This window comes from Heteronotia binoei, chromosome 17, assembly GCF_032191835.1.
Source record: "Heteronotia binoei isolate CCM8104 ecotype False Entrance Well chromosome 17, APGP_CSIRO_Hbin_v1, whole genome shotgun sequence".
NCBI classification, from domain to species: Eukaryota; Metazoa; Chordata; class Lepidosauria; order Squamata; family Gekkonidae; genus Heteronotia; species Heteronotia binoei.
Genome location: NC_083239.1, coordinates 46,191,094 through 46,211,535, shown reverse-complemented (window position 1 = coordinate 46,211,535; position 20,442 = coordinate 46,191,094). Strand labels below are relative to the sequence as shown.

General features: G+C 52.4%; 1 protein-coding gene and 1 non-coding gene across 2 annotated transcripts in view; one reads left to right on the top strand and one right to left on the bottom strand.

Annotated features, from left to right (window-relative positions):
* Positions 1-7,577, top strand: part of BCAM (basal cell adhesion molecule (Lutheran blood group)) — an 85,338-nt gene extending 77,761 nt beyond the window's left edge. Inside the window, exons 14-16 of the mRNA XM_060258361.1 lie at positions 961-1,108; positions 3,542-3,656; positions 7,420-7,577. Coding sequence (XP_060114344.1) covers positions 961-1,108; positions 3,542-3,656; positions 7,420-7,425 — 269 coding nt within the window. The 3' untranslated portion in view covers positions 7,426-7,577. The remainder of the gene's footprint in view (positions 1-960; positions 1,109-3,541; positions 3,657-7,419) is intronic.
* A 3,759-nt stretch (positions 7,578-11,336) lies between these two features.
* TRNAA-GGC (transfer RNA alanine (anticodon GGC)) lies at positions 11,337-11,409 on the bottom strand. The gene has a single exon. It is a non-coding gene; the product is annotated as a tRNA-Ala (tRNA).
* Between the last annotated feature and the right edge of the window lie 9,033 nt (positions 11,410-20,442).

The following is a 20,442-nucleotide window of genomic DNA, read 5'->3' as shown; positions in this document are numbered from 1 at the left end:
CCCCAGTTCCAAAGATCAGGTAGGAAGCGATGTGAAAAACCTCAGCCTGAGACCCTGGAGAGCCATGAAGTGGGTCTGTAGCTCAGTGAAGAATCTCTGCTTAGCAGACAAAAGGTCCCAGGTTCAATCCCCGGCATCTCCAGTTAAAAGGACCAGGCAGGAGGGGATGGGAAAGACCTCAGCCTAAGACCCCAGAGAGCCATGAAGTAGAACTGTAGCTCAATGGTAGAACATCTGCTTGGGATGCAGACGGTCCCATGTTTGATCCCTGGCATCTCCAGTTAAAAGGACCAGGCAGGAGGTGATGGGGAAGTCCTCAGCCTGAGACACTGGAGAGCCATGAAGTGTATCTGTAGCTCAGTGGTAGAGCCTCTGCTTGGCATGCAGAAAGTCCCAGGTTCAATCCCCAGCATCTCCAGTTAAGGACCAGGCAGGAGGTGATGGGAAAGACCTCTCTGCCTGAGACCCTGGAGAGCCGCTGCCAGTCTGAGTACACAAGACAAATCTGGATGGACCAGTGGTCTGATTCAGTATAAGGCAGCTTTGTGTGTTTGTTTGTAAGGAAGGGGCCATGGCTCAGAGGTAGAGCATCTGCTTGGCATGCAGAAGGTCCCAAGTTCAATCCCTGCCATCTCCAGTTAAAAGGACCAGGCAGGAGGGGATGGGAAAGACCTCAGCCTGAGACCCTGGAGAGCCACTGTCAGTCTGAGTAGACAACACTTACTTTGATGCATCAAGGGTCTGATTCAGTAGAAGGCAGCTTCATGCATGGCTGTGAGTCATCACAGCTGGAAGTCCTTCTCTGGGGAGGCAACTTCTTCTTCCCTGTGCCTCTAATGGGAAGTGCCCCCTGGGAAAATCCTCCATGAGTCTCCTGGCTTCTGGGCTTGTACGGAATTTGGGAGGGGGGGTGTCCACATGAGTTCCTCTCATTCCCTTTCCGTTTTCTCTCCCCACCAGTGGACGGGGGCGAGAGCCAGGGCGGAAGCACAGTGGCCATCATCGCAGTGTGCGTCTGCGTCCTCCTCCTCCTCATCATCGTGGGCTTCTTCTACTTCATGCAGCGCCGGGGACGGCTGCCCTGCAGCGGGGGTGAAAAGAGATCTTTGTGAGTGGGTTCCGAAACCGTGTCTGAGCGTCTCCCCGCCCCCAACTTCCTGTTTCTCCTTCGGATTTGTCGGGAGAGAAGGAAGAAGAGAGCCTATTGGCTGGTTGGCACATGCTCACTTGGTGCTTAAGTTCGTGGTTTCACTGGGAATTAGGCAACCGGCAGCTGACAGGAGGGCTTATCCCGTTGTACAAATAATTGCTCTCTCCTCTACAAGGTGGCATAAAAGGCTCTCTCATGGTCCGCTGATGAGGCTCTGACAAGGTTTTGAACTGCAGCACCTCAATTGTGTCTTGTCTACCACAGATGAAAGAGCAGTTGGAGTGTATAATTGAGCTTTTGTTAAAAGAGCCCTTGGCTCACTCAGGAGAGGAGGAGAGTTAAAGGGCCTTTCACACAGGAGAGGAGGGATTTAAAGTGCTCTCCTTTCACACAGGAGAGGAAAGAGGTTGAAGAGCCCTTTGCTCACACAGGAAAAGGAGGGGTTGAAGAGCCCTTTGCTCACACAGAAGAGGAGGGGTTGAAGAGCCCTTTGCTCACACAGGAAAAGGAGGGGTTTAAAGAGCCCTTTGCTTACCCAGGAGAGGAGGGGTGGAAGAGCCCTTTGCTCACCCAGGAGAGGAGGGGTTTAAAGAGCCCTTTGTTCATCCAGGAGAGGAGGGAGTTAAAGAGCCTTTTGCTCAAACCAGAGAGGAAGGGGTTAAAGAGCCCTTTGCTCACCCAGGAGAGGAGGGATTTAAAGAGCCCTTTGCTTGCCCAGGAGAGGAGAGGTCATAAAGCCCTTTGCTCACCCAGGAGAGGAGGGGTTGAAGAGGCTTTTGCTCACACAGGAGAGGAAGGGGTTGAAGAGCCCTTTGCTCACACAGGAGAAGAAGGGGTTAGAGCCCTTTGCTCACACAGGAGAAGAAGGGGTTAAAGAGCCCTTTGCTCACCCAGGAGATGAAGGGGTTGAAGACCCCTTTGCTCACACAGGAGTGGAGGGATTTAAAGAGCCCTTTGCTCACCCAGGAAAGGAGGGGTTGAAGAGCCCTTTGCTCACCCAGGAGAAGAAGGGGTTAGAGCCCTTTGCTCACACAGGAGAAGAAGGGGTTAGAGCCCTTTGCTCACACAGGAGAAGAAGGGGTTAGAGCCCTTTGCTCACACAGGAGAAGAAGGGGTTAAAGAGCCCTTTGCTCACCCAGGAGATGAAGGGGTTGAAGACCCCTTTGCTCACACAGGAGTGGAGGGATTTAAAGAGCCCTTTGCTCACACAGGAAAGGAGGGGTTGAAGAGCCCTTTGCTCACCCAGGAGAGGAAGGGGTTAAAGAGACCTTTAGTCACAAAGGAGAGGAGGGGTTGAAGAGCCCTTTGCTCCCACAGGAGTGGAAGTGGTTAAAGAGCCCCTTGCTCACACAAGAGGAGGGATTTAAAGAGCCCTTTGTTCCCACATGAGAGGAAGTGGTTACAGAGCCCTTTGATCACAGAAGAGAGGAGGGTTTTAAAGAACCCGTTTGCTTCCCTGACCTGAATAGCCCCGACAATCCCGATCTCGGAAGCTAAGCAGGGGCAACTCTAGCCAAGTACTTGGATGGGAGACCTCCTTGGAATAGCAGCAGTCAGAGGGCGGGGGTCAGGCTTTATTCAGTCACCTCCCTGAATATCCTCCAGGCCCACAGTAAGGGTCAATAGCAGAAGTTACCGTAACTTCCAGGCACAAACACACACATACACAAAACCAGGGCTTTTTTTGTAGCAGGCATTCCTTGACAGATTAGGCCACACACCCCTGAAGTGGCCAATCCTCCTGGAGTTTACAAGAGGCCCTGTACTAAGAGCCCTGTAAGCTCCAGGAGGACTGGCTACATCAGGGCGAAGTGGCCTAATATGCAAAGGAGTTCCTGCTACAAAAAAGCCCTATATAAAACAAAAATATCCTCCCAAAAAAGGAAGAGCCCTTTGTTCACAAAGGAGAGGAGGGGTTTAAAGAGCCCTTTGCTCACACAAGCAGAGTGGGTTAAAGAGCCCTTTGCTCACCTGGGAGAGGAGCAGGTTAAAGAGCCCATTGCTGATATGGGAGAGGAGGGGGTTAAAGAGTCCTTTGGTCATATGTGGGTTGATAAACTAATGTTGTGGCCTGTCACACCCATGCTCTGTCCAAATGATATTCTCTGTATAACATTAGCTTGAACATCTGAGGTGTCTGCAAAATCCTCATTTGACGTCCGGGCATATGTAAATATATGCAAATACAGAAACGGCCTCAGGGCACAGATTTTTAATTTTTGACGCCGAGCTTCTGCACGAACAACTGCAAAATCCAGATGGGATACTTTGGGCGGGGGTGGTGGCGAAGGAGGATGAAAGCGTTCCCGGCAAGTAATCTTAGCCGCCGGGTCGCTCGGCCACCTGTCCCCGGAACGTCACGCTCAGATGTCTGTTTCGCTCCCCTGCCAGGACCCCCAAGGAAGGGAATCCTGACGACAACGTGGTGGAGATGAAGACGGACAAGCGGAACGAGCAGACGGGGTTGCTGAGCCCCGGCGGGGGCGGCGGAGGCGGGACTAACGAGGTGAGGAAGGGCGGCTGAGGAAGAATCTCCGCACCCGAAGTAAAACAGCTCAAGCCTGCTGGGTTCTGCCCAGCCTCTCTCTGGATGGAGCCGTACACTATTTGATTTTCCCCGTAGCTGCTGGGAAAAGACCCCGACCCGGATGGCCCAGGCTAGCCCAACCGCCCCAGAACTCAGAAGCGAAGCAAGGTCTTCCATTGTTCCCTCTAAGCTGAGCTAATGTGAGCTAGCAGCTCACAGTTTTTTAGCCTCCGGCTCACACACTTTTTGTCTTCGCCCAGGAAAAATGGCCCCAGAGGAAGCTAATTGATGCAGGAGCTCACCACTTCAGTGCCAGGAGCCCACGTAGGAAAATCTTTGCTCACAAGACTCTACAGCTTAGAGCAGGGGTGTCCGACTCATGTGTTATAAGGGCCAGATCTGACATAAATGAGAACTCATTGGGCTGAGCCATGTTGGGTTGGGCCGAGCCATGTGTGTACCTATTTAAGATTAGGCAGCATAAATGAGAACTTGTGATATAAACTGCATAAATGAGAGCAGTGATATAAACTTTATAAAGAACATAGACAAACACAAATATATATATTTTTTAAAAACTTAAAATGTTAGCAGTCGTTGGTCCTAAAGAGGCTTTCTTTGTGTTTCTCCCATGGGATCCAGAGAACTGGGCAAAGGAAGCTCTGGATCTTTTCCTTCCTTCCCCAGGGGAACCGGGGCGGGGGGGAGCCTCAGCCAATAGAAGGAAGAGAGGCTTGGCTCAGTAGCTCTGCTGTGCAGTTGAGAGAACCTGGCAAAGCAAGCTATCCCTCCCCCCTTTCCTCCCCAACGGAGGAGCCTCAGCCAATGGAGAAAATCGAGGTTTTGCTCTGTAGCTCCTGTGCGATTGAGCAAGCCTTGCAAAGCAAGCTGTGGTGCGGAAGGAAGCAAAATATAGGGAGAAGGAAGCAAATGACAGCCAGTTGCTCAGGGGCCTGATTCGACTCCTTAACTACATGTTTGACACCCCTGGTGTCACGACTCAGGGGGTCTTATCAATTGCTGCCACCACTCTGGGTTAAGGGTCTCTCTTGAGAAGGCCCAGAGTACCCTCCCAAGCCCTTCCAGGCCTCCCTTAGCTTAGGCCAAATAATGGGCGTGAGGACTAGGCAGAGTGAACAACAAGGGGGGGCGGAAATGGTTTATTTAAAAGGTCAGTGCAGTATAACAAACAAGATGCATAAAATAGTAAAAGGGTGAAGGGAAAAATAACTAAATGCCCTAATGCGTCTGAACTTACTGTCCCTAACTGTCTCAGTCAGACTTAGCCTACTCACCCTACCTCACAGGGTGAGGGTTTCCCCCTGGCAGCAGCTCTTCCCCAGCTCTGCCTCCTAGGAAAAGAACCCCCACTTCCTGGGCTTGGCCTTTCTATATTCTCTTCCCAGGCCCCACCCCTCCCTGGGCCTGTTTCCCTCCAAAACCCTCGCTACCCAATCAGAGGGGATCCTGGGAGATGTAGGCTTTCCCCAGTAACTCCTAAGCAGGCTTCCCTGGGGCCTGCAGGCCTCACTAAGCCCAGGATCATGACACCTGTTTTAGAGGGAACATTCCGCTCTGGTTATCACTTGGGCGGGAGAGCTCCAAGGAAGGCCAAGGTCGTTACGCAGAGGCAGGAGATGGCAAACCACCTCTGTTTGTCTCTACCTTGACCTGGGCGGCCCAGGCTAGTCCGATCTCGTCAGCTCTCAGAGGCTAAGCGCTTGGATGGGAGCTCGTCGAGGAACACCAGGATGGTTTCGCAAAAGCGGGCAATGGCAAACTAGGGCCGGATTAACAATGAGGCCGAGTAGGCACTGGCCTGTGGGCCCCCATGCTTTTAGGGGCCCCGGGGCAGCTTCTTCCCCCTGCTTGCCGCCCTCCCCGCCTGCACACGCAGCCAGCCACTGAGCCGCTCTTTGCCCGACTTGCCTGGTGCGGCTGCTGCTGCCGTTGTCGCCAAGTTTGCCTCTCTTTCCCTCTCCCCCGCAGCTTTGTCAAAGGGGCTTTGGAGAAGGGGCCTGCAGGCTGCAGCGGGGGCCGTGGGCAGCAGGGCGGGGGCTCTGACTCTGAGGTCATTTGCAAGGCCCCCCCCCCCCCCCAGATTTTGACTGCCTAGGGGCCTCCACAGGGCTTAATCCGGCACTGGGCAAACCACCTCTCAAAAGCCCAGTAGGGTCACCATAAATCAGTTGTGCGTTGACGGCCCTTTCCAGCAGTGGTGGGAACAGAGGAGATTGCCCTGGGCCAGCTCTGCCTCTTTCAGAGGAGACCCGGACGTGGGAGCGTAAACGTCTTCGGTTGCAGCGTTATCGAAGAGAGGTTAGATTGCCTTTTAAGGTGGGAGTCCAGGGGCACCTCTAAGATGAACAAATCTTACTGTGGCATAAGCTTTCAAGAAACACAGCTCTCTTCGCCAGATGCTCTTCGTCCGTCCATCTGACAGAGCCGTGTTCCTCAAAGGCTTACATCACAATAAAATTCATTAGCCTTAAAGGAGCTACTGGAGTCTACTATTTTGCAGCAAGAGACTGACGCAGCTAAGTCCTCTGGCTCTACGAAAGCATGGAGATTTTCCCTTACAAGCAAGTAGAGGGGCTCGAGTTTGAGGCCTTCCTTTCTTGATTCCCCCCGTGCGCTCCCCAACACAGCTGCTTCCATTAGGCACAGGCACAAAGCCGTGACATGGGTTTTCTGGGGAAGAACTATTTTTTGGGGGAAAAAACCATTTCTCCAGTGTATTAAGTAAACCGCGATCTGATTTGGCGTGCCTGTTTCAACTTAGATGTAGTAAACAAAATACAAGAAACTGGATGGTAAATTTTGTTTCCCCCCCTTTCTGCTTCTGCCTCTACACCAGTTTGGTGTAATGGTTAAGTGCACGGATTCTTGTACAACCTGGTTTGATTCGCCACTCCTCCACTTGCAGCTGCTGGAATGGCCTTGGGTCAGTCGTAGCTCTCGCAGAGCTGTCCTTGAAAGGGCGTCTTCTGTCAGAGCTCTCTCAGCCCCACCCGGTTTGGTGTAGTGGTTATGTGCGTGGACTCTTATCTGGGAGAACCAGGTTTGATTCCCCACTTCTCCACTTGCAGTTGCTGGAATAGCCTTGGGCCAGCCATAGCTATTGCAGGAGTTGTCCTTGAAAGGGCAGCTTCTGTCAAAGCTCTCTCAGCCCCACCCAGTTTTGTGTAGTGGTTAAGGGCGTGTACTCTTATCTGGGAGAACTGGGTTTGATTCCCTACTCCTTCACTTGCAGCTGCTGGAATGGCCTTGAGCGAGCCATAGCTCTCGTAGGAGTTGTCCTTGAAAGGGCAGCTTCTGTCAGAGCTCTCTCAGCCCCTCCTACCTCACAGGGGGTGTTTTCGCACTCACGTTTTACTGGCGCCACGACCCTCCTGACGCCGGCGAATCTGCATGGATTTCGCAACAGAAGCGCCGGCGCTCCCAGAAGCGCCGGCGCTTTCCGTCGCTAAGCCAGCGCAAACGTTTTCCTGCATCTTTGCGATTTCCGTTTGCGCTGGCTTAGCGACGGAAGTAGCCGGCGCTTCTGGGAGCGCCGGAGCTTCTGGTGCGAAAGCCATGCAGATTCGCCGGCGTCAGGATGGTCGTGGCGCCAGTAAAACGTGAGTGCGAAAACGGCCAGGGTGTCCATTGTGGGGGAGGAAGGGAAAGGAGATTGTGAGCCACTCTGAGATTCAGAGTGGAGGGCGGGATACAAATCCAGTGTTGTCTTCTTCTTCTGCAGTGCTGAGGGTTCCGGGACTGGGGGCTTGTTCCAGAGAGACCCCTTTCTGCCACCTGCTCCGCACCACACCGTGGAAGAAGAGACTGCTCTGATTGGACTGTGCTCAGGGGACGGTGGATCCTCCCCCAAGGCCCCTTGGCTCCAGAGGGGAGAGCGCATCCTCGCGAGTTGGACTTCTTATGGAGGGGGAAAGTGCGGGTGGGGTGGGGGGCTTGTGCTGCCGTCACTACGACTTCCTCCTTAGAATGTCCGGTGTCCCCCCCCCCCTTTTCAAAAGACTGACAGACGCTCCGACTGTTCTGCTGCCTACCTGTGGCTGAATCCTCCCACGGGCCGCGCGCCAACCTGTGGACACGAACGGCTCACCAGTGTACTTACGTCAGCCATGAGCTTTGCAGATCCGTCCCCCACCCCCACAAGTCTCCAGCTCCCCAAACAATCTGTCTTGTCTATCTTACATTATCATTCGTGCTGTATAAGGCGCCAGCTTTTTAAAAAGCATCCCTGCCTGATCGCCTGGAGGTGTGGTATTGCTCACCCTAGGTGGCCAGGCCGAGTTTCCTTTCACGCTTTTGTGGAGAAGCGTCGTTCTCCACGCGCACCCCACACCCTCTCTGTGTGCGAGCCAACGCCAAAATGGCCCGGCTGCAAGCACGCTTCCGTCCGCCACGCCTCTTACCTCCGCACACCAGATGTGGGCATCTCTTCCAGACCAGGTAGGCACATGTTGGGGCTCTGAGAAGCTTCACCCACTGATGCTCACACAGCAAAACTAAAGGCACCAGCCAAGGGTCTCTCTGTTGTTGGGGGCTTTTTTTTGCTCCTGGCCAGTTGGCAACCCAAAAGCACACATTCATTCTTGCAGGTGCCTATGGAGCATGCCCAGATGCCGGAACTTGCCCCAGATTGAATCGCTGCTGCTCCGTCGCAATACTCCAGGTGGAGCGATTGGGTTTTCTTTTTCTCCCTACGTGGCAGGCTGCTGTGTGGGCTGCATCTCTAGACCGCATGCATTTTGGCACCATGCCCATGCCCTGGCATCTTTTGGAGTTCTGAAGGTTGGCGCTGCCAGGACCTCCTTGTACTTGAGCTCCTCTTTCTACGCTTGCAGGACTGGCAGCTCGGCAACCCCACTTGCAGTCTGCGTTCATATAAACCTGCGTGCGCATCCTATTTACGCCTCCCATGCACGTCCCCCATCCTCACAATCGCTGCCGTCTGGGGACAGGGCACCTGTATCCCCATCGTTGAGTCCAGCAGCTCCCCAACGGCTTCCGGCTGCTTTCTTGTTTGCCTTTCTACGAGGTTGGCGTCTCCTCGCCGACACCGCCTCCCACACACGGGCAATCCTGTCTTCCCCAACATTTTGGATTCTCTTCCTCGAAATGCCTTTGTTTTTTATACATCTGTGTGGGATACTCTTTTTTTTGGGGGGGGGGGGCTGTTATCTTCAGTCTCCGGTGGGGGGGGGGGGCTCTTCTCTCAGTCCGCCTCTTTCCTCTTCTCTTGCACTGCCTTGGTCAAGACACTGGGTTATTTTTTCTTGGGGGGGGGGGACTTTGAAACAGCGTGTTGTATATTTAATGGGGGACGAGCTGGGGGGGGCAAGACGGGGGAGTGAGTGGGGGGAGGTGATCGACTGGGCCTGAAAGATATTCTTTGTGGTGGTGGTGGGGGAGAGACTCAGACAGCCTCCGTTCGCAAGGCAGCTAGGAAATCCCTTCCCCCTTTCTTTTCTCGCCGCGTCCTGCTTCCATACTCCTGGGTTTCTCGCCCCCTTCCAGTGCATTTCAGTGGCCAAAGATGCCTCTACCCAGGGGTGGAATTCTAGCAGGAGCTCCTTTGCCTATGAGGCCACCCCCTTCCCCCCCCCCCCCATGTAGCCAATCCTCCAAGAGCTTATGAGACTTTTTTGGTAAGCTCTTGGAGGATTGGCTACATCGAGGGGGGGTGTGGCCTAATATGCAAAGGTGCTCCTGCTAGAATTCCACCCCTACTCTCCCTTTCCCGCTTCTGTTTTTTTTTTTTAAAGGATCTGCTCTTGCGTCTTTACCACGGTGAGGGGCAGCTTCTCCGCTCCCTGGTTTCTCAAGCAGCCGTGGAAGAACACAGGAGCAAAACCTTTCCTCCTTTCCCGATCCCTTGGCCATCCTTGCTGCCGCCCCCCCCCCCCCCGCCCATCTCCTCTCCCTCTCAAACTGCCTGTTACCTGCTGCTCCTCCCCCCCCCAGGTTACACTGTACATTAGCGATTAAAGAGATTGTAACCTCTTTGTGGGCTCTGAGTGTCTCTTCTTTTGCCTTCCTCTATCAGTTTCCCGGCCAGCTGCTCTCCCCCACCCCGCCCCAGCCCTCTGTCACCGAGCTTTAAAAATAGAACTTCATCTGGGCTGTAGCATCGACAGCCCTTGAAAGCTCGGAAGAGCTGTTTGATTCCCCTCACCTTCAAAGGGAAATTAATTTTTGGCATCGGAGGCCAAAGGCGGAGGGGAAGGGGGGGGATGTTTAGCGTTTCCAGGAAGGAAGCTTCGGCGGAGAGAAAAGGAGGTTTGAGGCGATTCGAAGGTCCACAGAGACGAGCTTTTCCCTTTTCTGTATGGTGAGAACTAGCCCTGGAAAACTGATTTGGACCTCGGCAAGCATCTTGCGCACCCTCTCGTGAACGCACAAGCAGAAACTCTGTCCCTCTTGAGCACAGTGGTGCTTGAATCAGGGTTGCAACCAGTACTCCCTCAAAGCCAGGGGTCGCCAAACTTGCTTAACATAAGAGCCACAGAGAATCAATGTCAGATGTTGGAGAGCTGCAAGACATGAACAACAGACGTTGGAGAGTCAGGAAGGAAGGGAGGAAGGCGAATAGATAGGGAAGAGGGAGGGAGAGGTGGAAATAAAGCAACTTTAAATGCATTCTCCAAGCCACCTGCGGGCTTGGCTTGGAGAAGTGATTTAGACACAAATGCCTTCCCTGAGCTGGCTAACAGGGTGGTGGGGGCCTCAAGAGCCACACGATGCGCGTGTGACTCCCGAGCCACAGTTTGGCCACCCCTGCTCTAAGCTGTGGAGTCTTGTGAGCAAAAATTCTACTTTTTGAGCTATTGACATTAAAGTTGAGAGCTCCTGCATCGATTAGTTTGCTCTGGGGCCCTTTTTCCTGAGCGAAGAGAAAAATGGGTGAGCCGGAGGCTAAAAAATGGTGAGCTAGCTCACACTAACTTTCCTTAGAGGGAACTCTGGTTGCAACCCTCATGGCGTGTGAGTGCATCTTGAACTTAGGGCTGTAATGTGCCGAGAGCATTTGTGGCAGCCATGGAATGTTAGCAAACATTCCCCCCTCCCTGCTGCTGAGAGCTGTTTCGTCAGTCTTGGAATGTTCAAGGCAAGCCAACCTTTGCCAGCTGAAGTGAAGAAACAGCTTGCAGTGTGTATGTGAGGGAATGGTTGGGAGAAACCAGGCGAAGGTGTGTGGGAAAGGAGGAGGAGAGGCTGGAAAGTTCAGTAGGAGGCAACCCCGCAGAAATGGAGAAGGTGAGGGTAAAAGGCTTGCATGAACAGGAGGTTTGCAATTGATGGACTGAACTACCCCCTGAACGGGCAGAGCAGAAGACTGGCAGGAGCTCTCCAGAGTCTCAGGCGGAGGTCTTTCCCATCACCTCCTGCCTGGTCCTTTTAACTGGAGATGCCGGGGATCGAACCTACGACTTTCTGCATGCCAAGCAGAGGCTCTTCCGCTGAGCTACAGCCCCACTTCCTGGGTCTCAGGCTGTTCTTTCACCTCACCTACCTAATCCTTTTACTGGAGATGCCAGGGCTTGAACCTGGGACCTTCTGCATGCCAAGCAGAGGCTCTTCCACTGAGCTACAGCTCCACTTCCTGGGTCTCAGGCTGGTCTTTCACCTCATCTACCTAATCCTTTTAACTGGAGATGCCAGGGCTTGAACCTGGGACCTTCTGCATGCCAAGCAGATGCTCTACCACTGAGCTACAAGCTCCATTTCATGGGCCTCCAGGGTCTCAGGCGGAGGTCTTTCCCATCCCCTCCTGCCTGGTCCTTTTAACTGGAGATGCCGGGGATTGAACCTGGGACCTTCTGTGTGCCAAGCAGCGGCTCTGTCAGTAAGCCACAGCCCATCCTACGGTGGTTGTGAGGTGACTTCACCCCAAAGGAAAAGTGTCAGGCCGGGGAAGGTTAGAAGCAGTTCTGGAACGTGGCTGCGGAGAAGACGCAGTAAACCTCCCAATCGTTGGGACCATGCATGGGTGCTCGAGGGCAGCATGTACAAGTGGTTACACACTCAGCTGGCGAATCAGTGCAGGCTGGCGGGCAGGGCTTTTTTTGTAGCAGGAACCCGTTTGCATATTAGGCCACGCCCCCATGATGCAAGCCGTCCTCCTGGAGCTTGCAGTAGGCCCTGTACGAAGAGCCCTGTCAGCTCCAGGAGGATTGGCTACATCAGGGGGGCGTGGCCTAATATGCACAGGAGCTCATGCTACAAAAAAAGCCCTGCTGGCAGGGAAGAGAATTGCAGGTTGCCTCTTGCCTTTGAGTCAGCCTCTGCAGACGGGGGAGGAGATGGAGTTCCCCCCATTGTGTTTGGATATAGCTGCCTTTGGCAGCCGCAGCTGGTCTGAAGCGCCTGCCAAGGTTCCCTTTCTGGGTTCTGGCTGTCCCTGCAAGCTGAGATTCGCCTGAGGAGACCTGAAGAAAGGCAACGGAGGGAGGTGGGAAGGCCCTGGGATCCCCCAATCTCGACAACACCCAGCCCTGGAGCCTCAGAAAGTGTCGGTGCTGTTTCCTGCTTCCTACGAGGCGTTCCTGAGAGCAAACTTCAGTGTTCCCGTGAAGCAGGGGTCCTTTTGTAGAAAAAGAGATGCCAGAACTCATTAGCACAACCCAGGAGGTCACAGCAGAACCAACGGGTTGAAATGAAATCAAAAGAGTTTCCGGCTCAACATTAGGAAGAGCTTCCTGACCGTTAGAGCGGTTCCTCAGTGGAACAGGCTTCCTCGAGAGGCGGCGGGCTCTCCTTCCTTGGAAGTCTGTAAGCAGAGGCTTGATGGCCGTCTGACAGCAATGAGGATCCTGTGAATTTAGGGGGAGGTATTTGTGAGTCCCCGCATTGTGCAGGGGTTGGACTAGATGACCCTGGAGGTCCCTTCCAGCTCTATGATTCCCCATTTCTCCACTTGCAGCTACTGGAATGGCCTTGGGTTAGCCATAGCTCTAGTAGGAGTTGTCCTTGAAAGGTAGCTGCTGTAAGAGCTCTCTCAGCGGCACCCACCTTACAGGGTGTCTGTTGTGGGGGGAGAAGATATAGGAGATTGTAAGTCGCTCTGAGTCTCTGATTCAGAGAGAAGGGTGGGGTATAAATCTGTAGTCATCTTCTCCTAAATGAAGGGCTGTCCTCTAGAGGATGGTGTGGAATTGTTTTCTGTGGCCCCAGAACGTAGGACCAGAACCAACGGGTTGAAATTAAAAGAGTTTCCGGCTCAACATTAGGAAGAACTTCCTGCTCGTTAGAGCGGTTCCTCAGTGGAACAGGCTTCCTCGAGAGGGGGTGGGCTCTCCTTCCTTGGAAGTCTGTAAACAGAGACTTGATGGCCGTCTGACAGCAATGAAGATCCTGTGAATTTAGAGGGAGGCATTTGTGAGTTACCTGGGGGTTGGACTAGATGACCCTGGAGGGCCCTTCCAACTCTAGGATTCTTCTTCTTCTTTCTGAATTATACTTGGTAACCCTAGTCCTAGGTCTGAACACTGGAAGGCATTTGAAGGCCACCTAGATTCTAGTCCAGCCCCCTCAGGAGACCAACAAATTTCCCAGGCTTTAAGCTTTTGAGAATCAAAACACCCACCATCGGAGGCAAACCGCCTGCCTCTGAAATCTGGGAACAAACATTTTGACAGTTTAAAAGTCAGCTTTCCAGCACATTCGAAACGTTGCCAAACTTTGGAGCTGTACAAACGCTTGCTTTATTTCCAGTATGGTTTTTTCCCTCCTCAAAAGGAAAAACATTACTGCTTGTTTATGCAATGGCAGGTCACAAAGGAAGGAAAGGGGTTTGGTTTTGTCAGGGTAGCTGGCGGCCTGTATTGGGAAAAGGAGAGAGCAGAAGAGAACGGTAGCCACTTGAGGCCTTGGAAACTTTGGGGAGCTGGTTTGCGACACACAGGGGGGAAGGAGAGGAGTTACGGTTGCCAGGTCTGACTCAAGAAATATCTGAGGACTTTGGGGGTGGAGCCAGGAGAATTTGGGGGTGGGGCAAGGAGCAAGGGTGTGACAAGCACTACTGAACTCCGAATAGAGTTCTGGCCATCACATTTAGAAAGCTCTCACGCCTTTTAAATAAAGAGCCCCATGGGCAGAGTGGTAAAGCTGCAGTACTGCAGTCCTAAGCTCTGCTCACGACCTGAGTTCGATCCCCGGCGGTAGCTGGTTTTTCAGGTAGCCAGCTCGAGGTTGACTCAGCCTTCCATCCTTCCGAGGTCGGTAAAATGAGTACCCAGCTTGCAGGGGGGGGGAGTGTAGATCAGGGGTGGCCAAGGGTAGCTCTCCAGATGTTTTTTGCCTACGACTCCCATCAACCCCAGCCATTGGCCATGCTGGCTGGGGCTGATGGAAGTTGTAGGCAAAAAACATCTGGAGAGCTACCCTTTGCCACCCCTGGCGTAGATAACTGGGGAAGGCAATGGCAAACCACTCGGTAAAAAAGTCTGCCGTGAAAATGTTGTGAAAGCAACATCACCCCAGAGTCAGAAACGATTGGTGCTTGCATAGGGGACCTTTCCTTTTTTGCCACACCTTTTAAATGCCTTCCCTTCATTGGGAATAATGAAGGATAGGGGCACCTTCTTTGGGGGCTCATAGAATTGGACCCCTTGGTCCAATTTTTTTGAAACTTGGAGAGCGTTTTGAGGGGAGGCACTGGATGATATGCTAAACATTTGGTGCCACGACCTCAAAAAACAGCCCCGCCAAAGCCCCAGATATCCACAGATGAATCCTCTATTATACCCAATCGGTCTCCTTAGGGAATAATGGAATGCCCAGCAGACATTTCCCTTCCCCTCCCCCAGCTCTCTGATGACCCTGAAGTGGGGGAGGGAGGGCCTCCAAACCGGGGAATCCCCTACCCCCAACTGGGGATTGGCTATCCTTAGAGCAGTCGGGAAAGGCCATGAAGGGTGTAGGTAACCAGAGCCCCAGACAGCTGGTTCCTCCTGCTGATGCCTCTTTGGCAAACTCCCCCAGGCCTTGGGGGTGGCTGAGGCTGTCTCATCCTATTGCACGCTTGTGCCTCTTCACTGGGTGTTGACTGAGGCTCCCCTTTAGAAAAAGGACCTGGAAATACGCATGAGGTGGGGAGAGGAGAAGGCCTCTTCTGTCTGCTCCTCAAAAGAGGGGGCTTCCTTGAAGACAGGGTCAAACCTTGACTTTCAGGTAGGGCTGGGAAATACCTAAGAACATAAGAGAAGCCATGTTGGATCAAGCCAATGGCCCATCCAGTCCAACACTCTGCGTCACGTAAGAACATAAGAGAAGCCATGTTGGATCAATCCAATGGCCTATCCAGTCCAACACTCTGCATCACATAAGGACATAAGAGAAGCCATATTGGATCAGGCCAATGGCCCATCCAGTCCAACACTCTGCGTCTCGTAAGAACATAAGAGAAGCCATGTTGGATCAGGCCAATGGCCCATCCAGTCCAACACTCTGAGTCACGTAAGAACATAAGAGAAGCCGTGTTGGATCAGGCCAATGGCCCATCCAGTCCAACACTCTGCGTCACGTAAGAACATAAGAGAAGCCATGTTGGATCAGGCCAATGGCCCATCCAGTCCAACACTCTGAGTCATACGGTGGCCAAAAAAACAAACAAAAAACCCCAAGTGCCATCAGGAGGTTCACAAGTGGGGCTAGAAGTCCTTCCACTGACCTCCTCCCAAGCACAAGAACACAGAGCATTGCTGCCCCAGACAGAGAATTCCATCAATACGCTGTGGCTAATAGCCACTGACGCACCTCTGCTCCATATTTTTATCCAATCCCCTCTTAAATCTGGCTATGCTTGTAGCTGCCACCACCTCCTATGTTAGTGAATTCCACGTGTTAATCACTCTTTGGGTGAAGAAGTACTTCCTTTTATCCGTTCTAACCCGACTGCTTAGCAATTTCATGGAATGCCCATGAGTTCTCGTATTGTGATAAAGGGAGAAAAGTCCTTCTTTCTCTACCTTCTCTATTCCATGCATAATCTTGTAAACCTCTATCATGTCACCCCGCAGTCGACGTTTCTCCAAGCTAAAGAGCCCCAAAGCGTTTTCACCTTTCTTCCTAGGGAAAGTTCATACCTGGAACTTTTGAGGGCAGAGCCTGAGGAGGATGGAACTTGGGCAGATGTAAAGTTCCCAGGCTCCTACGGGGGTGCGGTTTCACTGGATTACAGGGCCTCCAACCCACTGCCATGGGGCTGGGGAGCGGAGGCAGCCCCGCCCCCAAAGAGCTCTGGCGTGCCACAACGTGCTCGGCTCAATGACATCATGCAGAAGTTGCGGGGGGGGGGGGAGGGATGCTCTAGCACAGGAATGGCCAAACTAGCTTAATATAAGAGCCACGCTGGATAAACATCAGGTGTTTGAGAGGAGGGAGGGAGGAAGGAAGGAATTAAGGGAAGTAGATGATTAGGGGTATGTGGAAAGAAAGCAACTTTAACTTTACATTCTCCAAGCTGTTGGATGGTTTGGCTTGGAGACATGATTTAAAGAGACAAATGCCTTCTCCAAGCTAGTTGATGGGGTGGTGGGGGCTTTGAAAGCCACACAATATGTGTGAAAGAGCCACACGTGGCTCCTGAGCCACACTTTGGCCACCCACGTGCTAGGCTATGGGGTTTTTTTTGGGGGGGGGGAAGGGAAGAATCCCAGTCCCTAAATTAAGGGCTGTTAGGAACGTGAGGGCCCAGTCTGGATTCCTCCCTTTCCGCAAAACTCCCAGCTGAAAGAGAGCCGTAGCTCAGCTATGAAGCTTCTTGTGTATGACGTCTTACTTAGCCGTCTCCAGGGGAGCCAGAAACCTAAATAATGCAAGAACTTTTACGATTGGGTTTTAAGGCATTCAATAATGCAGGCCATGCCCGCTAGCCAGTAAGCAATGCGACAAGTGAATTTGCCCGGCTGACTTTTGCTGGTAAAAGCGCATACGCAGTCTTCAGTGTGATACAGAATTCTTGGTGCTAGTTCTGTCACTTTTTTCATGGAATTTGGGCCTGATCAAAGACCTGGGGGGTGCCAGCTCTGGGCTGGGAAATTCCTGGGGTGTAGCCTGGGGTGGGGTTAAGGATGAGAGGGACTTCAACAGAGGTGGAAAGCTATGGAGTTCATCCTCCAAAGCAGCATTTCTTCCCAAAGGAATTGATATCGGTCGTCCGGAGTCCAGCTGTAATTCTGGGAGGTCTTCAGGACCTGCCTGGAGGCTGGCAACCCAACTTGTAATGCCAGATTTCCCCCCTCCTCGCATTGTTGGTGAAGCTTGTGCCTTCAGAAGAACACCAGAGAAGCCATGTTGGATCAGGCCAATGGCCATCCAGTCCAACACTGTGTCACACTGTGGCCCAAAACACCAGGTGCCATCAGGAGGTCCATCATTGGGGCCAGGACACCAGAAACCCTCCTACTGTTGCCCCCCCCACCAAGGACCAAGAATACAGAGCATCACTGCCCCAGACAGAGAGTTCCAACAATACTCTGTGGCTAATAGCCACTGATGGACCTCTGCTCCATATGCTTATTCAATCCCCTCTTGAAGCTGGCTATGCTTGTAGCCACCACCACCTCCCGTGGCAGTGAATTCCACGTGTTAATCACCTTCGGATGAAGAAGGACTTTCTTTTATCCAGTCTAACCAATGTTCCCTCTAAGCTGTGGAGTCTTGAGAGCAAAAATCCTACTTTGTGAGCTGCTGGCATTAAACTTGTGAGCCACTGCGTAAATTAATTTGCTCTGGGACCATTTTTCCTGAGCTGAGACAAAAAATGTGTGAGACGGAGGTTAAAAAATTGTGAGCTGGCTCACACTAACTCAGCTTAGAGGGAACCCTGGTTCTAAGCCGACTGTTCAGCAATTTCATTGAGTGCCCACATGTTCTCGTATTGTGAGAAAGGGAGAAAAGGACTTCTTTCTCTACCTTCTCTAGCCCATGCATAATCTTGTAAACCTCAATCATGTCACCCCTCAATCGACGTTTCTCCACGCTAAAGAGCCCCAAAGCGTTTTGACCTTTCTTCAGCAAGCAGTTGCTCACAACTGAGGGTTGGGTCCCAGAACCAGTAGGCTTGTCGTGCTTGGCCAGCTCTCCCCGTGTTGCTTGGGGCAGGGCTGGAGAGCTGGCATCTGGGTTTGCTGCAGCCAGGTCTGTAGAGCAGACCTTGAGCAGATTGTGTTTTGTATGGCAGGGTTCATAGAGTAGATGTTCCCTCTAAGCTGTGGAGTTTTGAGAGCAAATATCCTACTTTGTGAGCTGCTGGCATTAAACTTGTGAGCTGCTTTGGTGTAGTGGTTAAGTGTGCGGACTCTTATCTGGGAGAACCAGGTTTGATTCCCCACTCCTCCACTTGCAGCTGCTGGAATGGCCTTGGGTCAGTCATAGCTCTGGCAGAGGTTGTCCTTGAAAGGGCAGACTCTTATCTGGGAGAACCGGGTTGGATTCCCCACTCCTCCACTTGCAGCTGCTGGGATGGCCTTGGGTCAGCCATAGCTCTGGCAGAGGTTGTCCTTGAAAGGGCAGACTCTTATCTAGGAGAACCGGGTTTGATTCCCCACTCCTCCCCTTGCAGCTGCTGGGATGGCCTTGGGTCAGCCATAGCTCTGGCAGAGGTTGTCCTTGAAAGGGCAGACTCTTATCTGGGAGAACCGGGTTTGATTATCCACTGCTCCACTTGCACCTGCTGGAATGGGCTTGGGTCAGCCATAGTTCTGGCAGAGGTTGTCCTTGAAAGGGCAGACTCTTATCTGGGAGAACCGGGTTTGATTCTCCACTGCTCCACTTGCACCTGCTGGAATGGCCTTGGGTCAGCCATAGCTCTGGCAGAGGTTGTCCTTGAAAGGGCAGACTCTTATCTGGGAGAACCGGGTTTGATTCCCCACTCCTCCCCTTGCAGCTGCTGGGATGGCCTTGGGTCAGCCATAGCTCTGGCAGAGGTTGTCCTTGAAAGGGCAGACTCTTATCTGGGAGAACCGGGTTTGATTATCCACTGCTCCACTTGCACCTGCTGGAATGGGCTTGGGTCAGCCATAGTTCTGGCAGAGGTTGTCCTTGAAAGGGCAGACTCTTATCTGGGAGAACCGGGTTTGATTCTCCACTGCTCCACTTGCACCTGCTGGAATGGCCTTGGGTCAGCCATAGCTCTGGCAGAGGTTGTCCTTGAAAGGGCAGACTCTTATCTGGGAGAACCGGGTTTGATTCCCCACTCCTCCACTTGCAGCTGCTGGAATGGCCTTGGGTCTGCCATAGCTCTGGCAGAGGTTGTCCTTGAAAGGGCAGACTCTTATCTGGGAGAACCGGGTTTGATTCCCCACTCCTCCACTTGCAGGTGCTGGAATGGCCTTGGGTCAGCCATAGCTCTGGCAGAGGTTGTCCTTGAAAGGGCAGCTGCTGTGAGAGCCCTCTCAGCCCCACCCACCTCACAGGGTGTCTGTTGTGGGGGAGGAAGGTAAAGGAGATTGTGAGCCGCTCTGAGACTCTTTGGAGTGGAGGGCAGGATATAAATCCAATATCATCATCTTCTTCTTCTTCTTCTTCTTCTTCTTCTTCTTCTTCTTCTTCTTCTTCTTCTTCTTCTTCTTCTTCTTCTTCTTCTTCTTCTTCTTCTCCTTCTCCTTCTCCTTCTCCTTCTCCTTCTCCTTCTCCTTCTCCTTCTCCTTCTCCTTCTCCTTCTCCTTCTCCTTCTCCTTCTCCTTCTCCTTCTCCTTCTCCTTCTCCTTCTCCTTCTTCTTCTTCTTCTTCTTCTTCTTCTTTCTTCTAGATAGATGTATATAGTGCATTTGGATCCTATAGAGATTCTCTGGTGTGAAGTTAGGTTTGGCTTTGGGTGCCCCAGGAATTGGGTGCCCCAGGAATTGGACCCCCTGGCCCAATCTTTTTGGTACTTGGTGGGTTTGTAGGGGAGAGTCCCCTGAAGGTCCCTGGCAAATTTGGGGGCTCTCCCTCAAACCGCCTCCCCTCCAGGAGGCTTCAAATATACCCTATTTGCCATTGATTTCAATGGCCCATAGGGTATAATGGGGCCATATATTCGGAAATAGCCGCGCATCTACCGTATATGCAGCTTTTCTGACTACGGAATTCAGAAATATACGGGATTCCGTATTCCCCCCCGCCCCGTATATTTCCGAATCCGTGTACTACTGAATTTTTTTTTTTGCACATCCCTAGTTGGGAACGCACCACCTGTTGAATTTCAACCTGCCCTGCTGTGGTTTTAAAGGCAGAGGAAGAGCCTCAGCATGAGAAAAGAAAAGAAGCATCAAACACTATGCTTTGATGATAAAAAAAAAAATCAAATGCTTCAACTCAGCGGGGGGTGTAGGGTTGCCAAGTCCAATTCCAGAAATATCTGGGGACTTTGGGGGTGGAGCCAGGAGACTTTGGGGGCGGAGCCAGGCGACATGAGGGGTGGAGCCAAGATCAAGGCTGTGACAAGCATAATTGAGCTCCAAGGGAGTTCTGGCCCTCACATTTTAAGGATGGCACACCTTTTCAATTCCTTCCATAGGAAATAATGAAGGATAGGGGCACTTTCTTTTGGGGCTCACAGATTTGGACCCCATGGTCCAAACTTTTTGAAACTTAGGAGGTATTTTGGGAAGAGGCATTAGATGCTATTAGGGTTGCCAATCCCCAGGTGGGGGCAGGGGATCCCCCGATTTGGAGGCCCTTCCCCCGCTTCAGGGTTGTCAGAAAGCGGGGGGAGGGAAGGGAAATGTCTGCTAGGAACTCTGTTATTCCCTATGGAGACTTATTCCCA